This window comes from Zophobas morio, unplaced genomic scaffold (genome assembly GCF_036711695.1).
Source record: "Zophobas morio isolate AGI-343-1 ecotype UQ-CSIRO unplaced genomic scaffold, CSIRO_AGI_Zmor_V1 ptg000023l, whole genome shotgun sequence".
NCBI classification, from domain to species: domain Eukaryota; kingdom Metazoa; phylum Arthropoda; class Insecta; order Coleoptera; family Tenebrionidae; genus Zophobas; species Zophobas morio.
The window spans coordinates 902,475-914,248 of NW_026972128.1; the positions used below are offsets into that span (position 1 = coordinate 902,475).

Consider the following 11,774-nt stretch of genomic DNA (forward strand, 5'->3'; position numbering starts at 1 on the left):
CAAGTTGTCAACAAGTCAGCCAATGGGAAATGGCCGTCTGAAAGCAAAGTAACCTCTGCGAGTGTGTATGCGTGTCATGTTTTTGGTTGTCAAAAATGGTTCAAGCCGGTTCGAAAAAGTCACAAATTACAAGAATAAATAGTAAAACAGGAATAAACAGTCTGATCATTTTCGTAGTTCTGTTACTAGCATGGATAGCCGGCTTCTCATCCCGCCTGTTCGCGGTTATAAGATTTGAAAGTATAATTCACGAATTCGATCCATGGTGAGGAAACCCGCGATTTCTGCCACTTTCTGAATGACGACTACGGTTCACGTTACAGGTTCAACTACAGAGCAACCGCCTATATGGTAAAACATGGTTTTTACAACTTTTTGAATTGGTTCGATGAGCGAGCATGGTACCCTTTGGGGCGCATTGTGGGAGGCACGGTGTACCCAGGCCTCATGATCACTTCCGGAAGCATACACTACGTTTTGCATTTGCTGAACATAAATGTACATATACGTGACATTTGTGTGTTCTTGGCACCAATATTCAGGTTTGTGTGGACTTTGGTTTGACTTTCGTTGTTTTGGTAATGCAGGGCTTTATAGCGGTCTGACGGCCATTTCGACTTACTTCCTGACCAAAGAATTGTGGTCAGCAGGTGCTGGCCTTTTTGCAGCGTGTTTTATTGCCATTGTGCCTGGTTACATCAGTCGTTCTGTCGCTGGAAGTTATGACAACGAAGGAATCGCCATTTTTGCCCTACAGTTTACTTATTTCCTTTGGATTAAGTCTGTTAAGACTGGATCCGTGTTTTGGGCCGTCGCTGCGGCGTTATCTTATTTCTACATGGTAAGTTATTGATTTGTTTATCTGTTTGTGTTAAGTGGAGTGGTTTTGAAAAAATATAGTAGAACTTGATAGTACTACCTGTGTAATGGTATTTTTATGGACAAATGTTGAATATCTAGAGTGTTGGATAAATTTATTGCTAGAAAGTTTCACCTACATAATCAACTGTTAGACCTTCTACTTTTGAAGCTATGACTGATAATGAATGTACACTGTATGTGTGCTTATCAAATAACATATCAGCGTTACTTTTTTGCAAAAATGTAATGTGTTTATATTTTAAGTTGTGTTGTTTTTAGATTCGCTCATTTTATTGTTGAACATTTTTTCTGAGAAGAAAGCTTAGATTTTTTTTTCAAGGTATGTTTAATTTAACTCAAATTATTCATATTCTAAATTTAACAGGATAAATTCCAATAAGTTACGTATTTACGTTATAAAACTACTTCATATTTATTTTTCTTTCTAGTGAATTTCAGTGTTTATTTTATTAAACTCCTAATCCTATTAGTAAGGTAGCAATGAGGACAACCACAAAAATTCCCTCACTTTATTAATAGCATATAGGCGAAGGAGTTATGTTTATTCATTTTGATTTTTGTTAGCAAACAATGCAAATAAATTGATATTTTGTTGAAAGAAATGATTGGTGATTGTTTCAGCAGTTTGTAAGTTTTTTGTTTCATGCAAAAAATGTTTATAAACATTACATAACATAAAGTTTATTGCATATTTCTATAACATTACAATATTGATAAGGTAAAACAATCGTTAATCTGTACAATATACGATATATCGACAGTTCTTTAGATTTTCATTAATTACCGCGGATCTCATGATTTTCACTGCTTTATGATATATTTCTAATAATAAAATGTGTAAAAGAAACGGTTTAAATTTATTACACTTTTTTGCGTAATCACGACATAACAGAGCCGATAGTAATTGCAATAAAAATTGTAAACGGAAACCACTAATGGAGTTCGAGAATATTTAGGCGCAACATAATATAAATTATTTTAATTCACGCCTGTTATTTTTTACGCTGTTAAATGATGTAATATTAACGAGAGAATATAAGTCATGAATCACATGACCCCATTTCTTCCAATAGAATTTATTCATGCCCTTAGTTACATGGCTATCACAGCGACTATTCCATGCATATCGGTTAAGAACCAATCTGATTGGTATGTAGCGTGGGCTTTTCGCGGCAAGCCACAGTAGCTCGGCATCCCCATTGGGTCAAAAAACGGTGTTTTCAACCTAGCAAACCATAGTTACGATCATCTAAACAAATTAATTTTTTGACATTATTAAAAAATGGGTCCATTTGCCAACAATTCTTTCGTAGAAAGTGAATTAAAACTACAGAAGAAAATTGTTTATAATTATTGTGCTTTAGTAGTAGCTGCATGGAATAGTCTTGCAAAATACAATTCGTAGGATGAATATTTTTATAACTCAGACTTTATTAGCAAACTCATTTTGTGTTGCGCTCAGGAAATTCGTTTAGCTGATAAATCGTCTGAATTATCACAAATATTCATCCTACTCATGGTATTACTATTGATAATATAATTTTATTACCTTATTGTGGTCTGTTGCTATCTAAATTTAAAAACTGTCAAATTTGACGAATTTTAGAATTTCATCAATTTTTTGTCTATTGTGGCTTGCCAACGTTGGGGGCAAGCTCAAAACGACGAAATCAATTCTATTATCAAAAAATGTGTTCATTGATTATATTCTCATATTGAATATAATTCGTGATATGATTAATAATCGAAGATATGGCTCGTGAAACCGAAGCAGCACATTCTACTGGTGCCTCGCACTCGTTGAATCTACAGCTCGGTTTCACTCGAAATATTATCGATAATAATCATGTCACTTGTTATATTATAACTGAGAATATAATTCATGTATCACATGGCCTCATTTCTTCGAATAGAATTCATTCATTATCACAGCGATAATTATTACCTTATTGTGGTATGTTGCTACCTAAATTTAAAAACTGTCATATTTGACAAATTTTAGAATTTTATAAATTTGTTTGTCTATTATGGCTTGCCAACGTTGGGGGCAAGCTCAAAACGACGAAATCAATTCTGTGATCAAAAAATGTATTCATTCATTATATTCTCATGTAGAATATAAGTCGTGATATGATTAATAATCGAAGATATGGCTCGTGAAACCGAAGCAGCACATTCTACTGGTGCTTCGCACTCGTTGAATCTGCAGCTCGGTTTCACTCGAAATATCATCGATAATAATCATATCACTTGTTATATTATAACTGATAATAAAATTCATGGCGATGTCGTTAATACGCACACTCCTAACCGTGGCCAAACAATAATTACTTTTTCTCATTTACTGGTTGAGACAACACTTCATACATTGGCTTCAAAAAATTTTTCAAGTACCTACATACTTTCCAGTGTTTTTGTTTTCTGAACAATACTTGAAGGTCAACAGTTATTTTGACGAATGTTTAATTTTTTGACGTTTTATAACTTGCAGGTGTTTCCCGTTACTTTCCGTCAGTTTCCCGTCTATCGGCAGTTTTGTTAAATAGTCACTGTAACGAGGAAACTGATTGCTTTGAAATTTAGAAATATGTACTTTAAGAAATTTTTAAGCACATTTTTCAAGCGCGACATGATTTCCCCTTTACCTATGGTCTAATAATGCAACCTTATTTTTAACTTAACATAAGTTGCTTATCATAAACAAACGTTTGTGTAGTCAAATTTTTATAATTTATCGAACAAACTACCTAACATAATAATAAACGTTAACTAAATTTGACTTATTGATCGCCTCCAGAAGGTTGATCACGTCGTTTGAAAAATAATATTTAAAAAATATGCGCAGAAAGGCGTTGTTTATCGTTTATGCTTCTAGTCTTGCAGAGAATGCATCAGAAAATGTAGAATCCTCAGTAATAGTCAGGTTATAAACTTTATCTATTAAAAAAAAAAATCAAGGAAGGGTTTAATGGAGATTAATTTTTGTTTCTGTTATTAAAAAATTGTTAGAAAAAAAAAACGTGATATATATACCAAAATTTCATAGTATGCCAGTAGCGATAAAATAAAACCAAAATAATACAATCAAGAAAAGCAAATGAGGAAATTATAGTTCCAACAGTCGTAAGATATTTGTGCTTAAATCCTCTGAATGAAATTCCAAAAGCATTTGGTTCATCTAACAGTTATAATAAGTGACAGAGGCGAGACAAATCATAATTACTTCAATGAATTTATGGAATTTTGCACGCTACTCAAGGTTACCTAAAGAAACGTAACTTTAAGTAAGATTTACATCAGAAAATTTACCTTCATATATAAAAGTGTTTGAATTGATTTAATGCATATAATTTCAATAGCAAAAATTGGTCGAAAGTTGTTTCGACAGAACTTCCCTCGCTCCTGAAATACAATGAAACATATCCAGCATTTTCAACGGACTCGATTACAATATTTCTTTCGCTTACACTCAGGAAGTAAAAATAAAGTTCTTTTTTTTACTACAAAAGCTTCAAGAAAACATGCGATTTGCACGTTTTGGTATAAAGGGTTTTATAGTAACTATAAGCGAAAAACTGACCTCAACCAGGTTTTGATTACAATTAAATTTCAGTGCCACAAGGCGCAAACTTAAATTTCGTGATTTAGTAACGTTTTAAACATTATTTAGATTTTACACATTTTAGACCGACATTTTTGAGCATGCAACGATGTTTCAGAATAAATAACACTTTATCAAAAACTAGAATTTGTTCTAGTAAAGATTAGTAAATTATTTCTGGAATTGAATATTTTAAACAATACACCTTTTGCATGATCAAGGTGGCCGCCGATGCAGTGGTATCAATCAAATGAAAAAACTAATATTTGCCCTCAATCAAATTTAAGCTGGCAACAGTGAATCTTTTAAATGAAACACGACGTTCAATTGGTGGGTTTCGTGGCACCAAATTTAAAGTGTGGGAAAGTCAAGTTTTGTTGTGCCAGATGTGACACAGATAACATTTAACATTCACAGTGCCATTCCAATAACTTATACTTTTTAGATTAATTAATTATATATTTTTGTTATTTTTTACTTCCTGAGTGGAAGCAAAGGAAGTGTTGTAATCGAGTCTGTCGACCGACTCTTTACTTTTCCGTTTTCGCAACCTTTCATGAATGACACCTACAGTACGAAGAAATAGGTCCCCCGTTTCCGTTTGTCTATGTCCGTCCGTCTGCCGTCCCGGATTTTTATTAGACAGATAATCTCCGAAAGTACTAGGCCAGTTAATGTCAAATTTTGTATTTATATTAGGAATATCATGTAGATAGTAAAACGCTAAACAAAATTTGTTTAATCATCCCCACCAATAATGTGATGACGTCACCTCAGAATTGCGCATAGTAAATGGGTTTTAAATTGTATAAAATAACATAGTCCTACACATGTAGTTTATGATTCTGTGTTGAATTTTTACCGGAAACGTCCAGATTTTTGAAAAAAGCAACCAGAATTATAAAACATTTTGCAAGTTGTGATAAGCATGATAAATTTTTAATCAAAATATATTTGCTTATTTCCTCCAAAAATTGATGACGTCAACTCAAAATTTTGCCGAATAAGCCCTATCTAAAATGTCCAAAATATGGTGAGTTCATACTAGTGATTTATCATTCATTCACATTTTTTGGGTTTGCTTATACAGGGTGACTTAAAAAAATTAATCAATGCGTGAATTTATTTATCGATTTACAAGAACTGCAAAACCGAACGCTTGGAGATAGTTTAAAGTTATCATAAGCATGGTAAATTTTTTACAAAAATGTATTTGCTCATCCCTCCCCCCCTAAAAAACTGATGACGTCCCTCAAAATATTGCTGAGTAAATCTTATCTTAAATGTGCAAAATATGATGAGTCTATACTAGTGATTTATCACTGCATTAATATTTTTTAGATTTGCTTATACAGGGTGCTTCAAGATAATTAATGACTTAGTTAATTTATTTTCTTGATTAAATCAAGAACTGCAAAACTGTATACTTTGGAATCTTGCAGACGTTTTAAAGTTATTGTGAGCATAATAAATTGTTAATAAAAGTATATCTATTTATTCTACTCAAAATGTGCAAAATATGATGAGTTTTTTTACTCGTGATTTATCATTGTATTCAGATTTTTTAGATTTGGTTTAACAAGTGGCTCAAAAAAATTAATGAATGAGTCAATTTATTTTATTGATTAAATCAAGAACGGCTCACTCCATTTTCTCAGAAAATTTTGGGAATACAATAATGTTATTTTTAGTATTACACTGCACCAACCCAAGTTGATATAAGTGTCCTTGTTTGTTCTTGCACTGGTAATACGCTGTGGCTACTTTTCTTTTGTGCTGTGACTAACATTATCCATGTTGATGACGTCGTCACAAATTTTTTATTGGTCAAATTAAGAACGAGTCACCCAGTTTCTCAAAAATGTGAAGAATACGCACGTCTTTATGTAATAATGATAAAATAAGAATTATAATATTCAGAACTGTTCGATTGTGGCTTAATTAATAATTTTAGTCCTGTCTTTTGAGAAGACAAACTCATTCAAATCAAACTAGTTTCTACATGACATTCTTTCGATTTATAAACATAAATAAACACTTGAACGTCAGATTGCTATTACCTAGTGTTGAAGGACAAGGATTGTTAGAGATGGATTATTTTTAAGTTCAACATGGTGAGTCATCAGAATCTGACAACGGACTGCCAGTCAATAACGTAACATGCACACTTCAGAAGGGGATGGTTTTTAAATGTATTTTTTTAAATCGCAAACAATAACACACGGAAACATAAACTTAAGTGAACTCGTCAACACGCTAGCAGGAATGCGAATGAATCTATTAGGCATTAATCTAAACAGGCATAGGTACCCATCGCTGACAGACAAACGATGACGGACGTTTCTGAGTCATTTGAAAATGCTGAATATGTTTCATTGTACTTCAGGAGCGAGGGAAGTTCTGTCGAAACAACTTTCAACCAATTTTTGTGAGTTTTTAAAGTTCGATAATGACGGCATTAAGACTAGACGAAAACAAATGTACTGTATAGGACTCAGATAATTAAAAATGTTATCGTTAATAAGTAGGTTTTTCCACTCCCATTATTGGTCGTCAGTGGCAGATAATTAACAATAAACAAGTAATTAATTTTTATTTTTTGCGGTGGCGAAATCTATTGTTAGGAAATAAAATCACATGGATATTTAAGTTTTCTTTGTATTGTACATATTTAGGTATTCTATATTAATGGAAATATTGTAAACGTCGTTGCTGTCCTAATTTTTTTACGAAATGGCGTCTTCAGATTTCTGGAGACAATGAATAAATAAATAAATATTTTATAATTGTTAAATTAACGTTAATGTTGTACGAAAATGAAGAAGTTCGTAATGTAAATTGTAAGACATATTGTCAAATTGTGTTGTACATTCTTAGAATAACCCCTATGCAAGTTCAAAAGTGTCGATAGATTAAACCACCACTTTTGAAATGGCATCTGTTTTTTGAATTAGGTAAAATTTGAATGTAACTCGTTTTGTGAATTCAGACAATAATCAAATAAAATTATCAAGAATTTTAATTTTAGTGTCGTCAAAATACGTCGTAAACAATTAAAATATTTGTGTTTTTAATTCAGGTGTCCGCTTGGGGAGGTTACGTATTCATAATCAACTTGATCCCCCTTCACGTGTTTGTATTACTATTGATGGGACGCTTTTCAAACAGACTTTTCACTAGTTATACGACTTTCTATATTCTTGGATTAATTTGCTCGATGCAAATTCCGTTCGTTGGTTTTCAACCCATCCGTACCAGTGAACACATGGCTGCATCTGGTACTATTTTTCACGTTTTGAAATATATATACAAAACTAATAAAAAAATTTCGCAGGCGTTTTCGCTCTATTATTTGCCGTAGCAACCCTCAAGTACCTGCAATCGATTCTGTCCAAATCAGAATTTAAATCTTTAGTTATATTCGGAGGCTTAGTCTCTGCTGGTATAGTTTTCCTGACGGTTGTTGGGTTGACGTACGCTGGATACGTCGCACCATGGAGTGGAAGGTATCCACCTTTGTTTATTTATTTAGTTTTTCTCTCTTTTATAATGCTATTAATTTCCAGATTTTACTCTCTGTGGGACACTGGGTATGCTAAAATTCACATACCCATCATAGCATCCGTGTCTGAGCATCAACCCACCACATGGTTTTCGTTTTTCTTCGATTTACACATCCTAGTGGCGACTTTCCCCGCCGGTTTGTGGTACTGCATCAAGAACGTAAATGACGAGAGAGTTTTTGGTATGTTTTTATGAAAACGGAAAAAACTAACCCTCATTTTCGCAATTTCAGTGATTCTGTATGCTTTGAGTGCTGTGTATTTCGCCGGAGTGATGGTACGACTAATGCTAACCTTGACACCTGTAGTATGTATACTGAGTGGTGTCGCGTTTTCCGGTTTACTTGAGCTGTTTTTGCGCGAAGACGACACCCCTAGAAACGAAGATAGTGAAGACGAGGACCAATCACCTCCTAATAGTAGACGATTATACGATAAGGTAACTCGAAGTTGTATTTCGGTTAGTATTACCAACTTTGATTGTAGGCTGTTGCTGGACGTGTGCCAAAAATGAAACATGAACAAAACAAGGAATCTGATGGAATCGGTCCTAATATACGTAGCATTGTTACTGTAGTAATTATGTTGTTACTGATGTTGTTCGCAGTACATTGTACATGGGTTACAAGCAACGCGTACTCAAGCCCTAGCATTGTTCTGGCTTCTTATAGTAGCGACGGATCCAGGCAGATCTTGGACGACTTCAGGGAGGCGTACTTTTGGTTGTCGCAGAATACCGCAGATGACGCGAGGGTTATGAGTTGGTAAGATCGTTATTTCTACACGTTCTAACACTTTTAGAAATATGTAGTGTGTTATTTGTTAGTGTAGTCGTTTAAATGGGGTGTTTTAGGTGGGATTATGGATATCAGATAGCTGGGATGGCTAACCGGACTACACTGGTTGACAATAATACGTGGAATAATAGTCACATAGCACTGGTAGGCAAAGCTATGTCGTCCAATGAAACTGCCGCTTACGAGATTATGACTGCTTTGGATGTTGATTATGTGCTTGTTATTTTCGGTGGTGTGATTGGGTACTCGGGGGATGACATCAACAAGTTTTTGTGGATGGTGAGAATCGCAGAAGGCGAGCATCCAAAAGACATCCGGGTAAGTTTTTTTACGAGAGAAATTAATCGACAATTGAACTAAATTTCAAAATTGTCACTTGTTATCAATTTTCTTGAATCACTTTACACTACTACTTTATTATTTAAGAAAATGCTGCATAGAATAAAGCACTGAACTATACTTTTTTACATATCCATAACATCACAAAGGTGACTGCAAATGCAACAAAAATTGCAAAAAATGGTTTGTTAACTACGACTTTAACCAACAACTGAAATACCGGGCCTTACAGAGGTTAACTAAGCTTGAACAATTTTATGAAAACATTTCAGACTTTTCTATATTATTATATTATTGTGGTTTCGAGATAGATTAAATTAGAAAATAATTGCTCTTTTTTTGTTTTTACCAGTAAAGCATCGAGAACACGGGTACAATTTGTCCGAAAAACCTATGTTAACCAAATTCTAATTCTGGTTAAATTCTAGGACTACCACAAGGGTCAAACCTCGATCACTTGATGGTTCTTATTTTATAAAATGACCTTGCTCCACAACTTAATCGAAAACTAAAATCTGCCCTATCAAAAATTAGTAAAGAATTTTTTATTAATAAAAGACTGTACAGCAATATAAAATTATGTCAGTACAAAATAGTGAAAAGGTTTTGCTCGGAAGATGAATAAAATACAAAATTTTTGGAAATTCAGATTTTAAACTTCACGAATTCCGTAAATTATTTAAAAACAGAAAAGAAGTAAAATTTTGCATTAATATAGCCATCTGAAAATGTATGAAACATTTTTTTAAGTTTCACGTAAAAATAACGAAGGTTGTAAGGCATAATTTCGTATATTAGAGTGAGTATATTGCAGGTCTGTTAGAAATTTTTTCAAAACTTGATGATTTTAGCTGTTATAGTTTTTTAGAAAGTAAGTCAATATTAGGCTCCCAGGTTTTCTGTGAAAAGGATATTACAGATCTGATGCTAAGATGGCACAAATAATCATTGAACGGATCAAAAGCAACAACAGCATTCATTCTAGAACTAAAATGTGTATATTTTGCAAGTTGTTTGTAAAATACTAAGAATTCGTCTACATAATGACGAGAAAAAAGACTTTCAAGTATAAAGTCGCTAAGAAGGAATTTTTTATTTCTAGAAATTTGCTGTCTACATTTGAGTATGTTATTTGGGAATTAATTGTTGTTTACTGATTGCATACAAATAAAATATCTTTAAATAACAATTGAAAACATATTACACACAGCACTGTTTTGTTAATGCACCTCTGTGAAGTTGGGTATTTCGTCGCAGTCACCAAACTCTACGGTAATAATAAAGAACCAACAATTTAATGAAAGAATGCTATGTCATATAACAAATTTTATTAAAAAAGATTGCAACCAATACAAAATTAAATTCAACCAGTTTCAGAAAAATCCCAAAATGTCCATTACAGACAGGGTTTAGGCTTCTATTCATATTTTTAAAAGAATTCTGCAACATTCTTTGGTGTTACGCCCTAGTGATATACAAATTTAGTAGGATAACCTTATCAAAGATGTGTGTGGATTTTGTTTCGTTTATTCTTAAAAAAAAAAAAGAAAAAATTGGGCAGTATTGTACAGTTGAGGTATAACTTGAATTCTGGGTAATGTTCAAAATAATTAATTTGTTTTGGCAATAGCAGAATTAAATTTGAATTAGCCTTTTGAATTATAGTGTTGCCTTAGATTCGTACATGTGGTGGTGATATCTTAACTAATACAAATTTCAATAAATGTACAATTTCGATTACAATAATTTAAGACAGTTGTTTGAGTACCTGATGAGGTTTTGTTTTTACAGGAAAGTGACTATTTCACCGAACATGGCGAATTTCGAGTAGATGCAGAGGGCGCTCCTACCCTTCTAAACTCATTAATGTACAAATTGAGTTACTATCGTTTCGGAGAATTGAAACTGGATTACCGTACACCGGCTGGGTTTGATCGAACACGCAATGCTGTTATCGGCAATAAAGACTTCCAACTCACTTACCTGGAAGAAGCATATACGACTGAGCATTGGCTGGTGCGGATATACAGGTACGTAAACATTTCAAAAAAAAGCCAAACTTTTTAAAAATTGTGTGAATCTAAAGGGTGAAAAAGCCTGATGAATTTAATCGACCTCGAATCCCGGTAGCAAACAGGGTGGTCAAGTCTCAGAATTTCGTCTCGAAGAAGGTAAGTTGAGGTCTCGAAGTTCCCGAGTTACCGATTTGTTTTTCAGAGCTCCAAACGTAAAAAGGGTACGATAAAAAATAAACCTGTAATCGTAAAAGGTAAGAGACTGTCTACAAAGCAGGTGTAAAATAGTGTGCAGAAGATTAACGAATCAGTTTAATTGTTGTTAGTTATTGTTTAATATCACGTTTGGTTGAACATACATTTTTGTTACTGTGTATGAAATATTTTAGTTGACGTTCAGGAAGTTCTTCTGCTGTAAATTGAGAGGTTATCTTTTCACTATGTGATAATTGATAATTGTGTAAAATAAAGGTAATAAATCTTTTTGCACTGTACTATATTGTTTCGTGTGATTTTAAACTACATTAAACATCACTTTGTAAATTGTTGTATTTTTTTTATTAACATGTTTATCCTA

At 33.2% G+C, this 11,774-nt stretch overlaps 1 protein-coding gene across 1 annotated transcript; it reads left to right on the forward strand.

Annotated features, from left to right (window-relative positions):
- The first annotated feature begins 13 nt into the window (after window positions 1–13).
- Window positions 14–11,691, forward strand: LOC135134495 (dolichyl-diphosphooligosaccharide--protein glycosyltransferase subunit STT3B). The gene is made up of 12 exons (XM_064063192.1): window positions 14–265; window positions 324–542; window positions 598–841; window positions 7,563–7,761; window positions 7,818–7,989; window positions 8,050–8,228; window positions 8,280–8,485; window positions 8,533–8,810; window positions 8,900–9,161; window positions 10,974–11,212; window positions 11,269–11,353; window positions 11,400–11,691. The coding sequence occupies exons 1-12, from the start codon at window positions 96–98 to the stop codon at window positions 11,478–11,480; spliced, it is 2,334 nt and encodes a 777-aa protein (XP_063919262.1). The 5' UTR covers window positions 14–95; the 3' UTR covers window positions 11,481–11,691.
- Window positions 11,692–11,774: the final 83 nt, after the last annotated feature.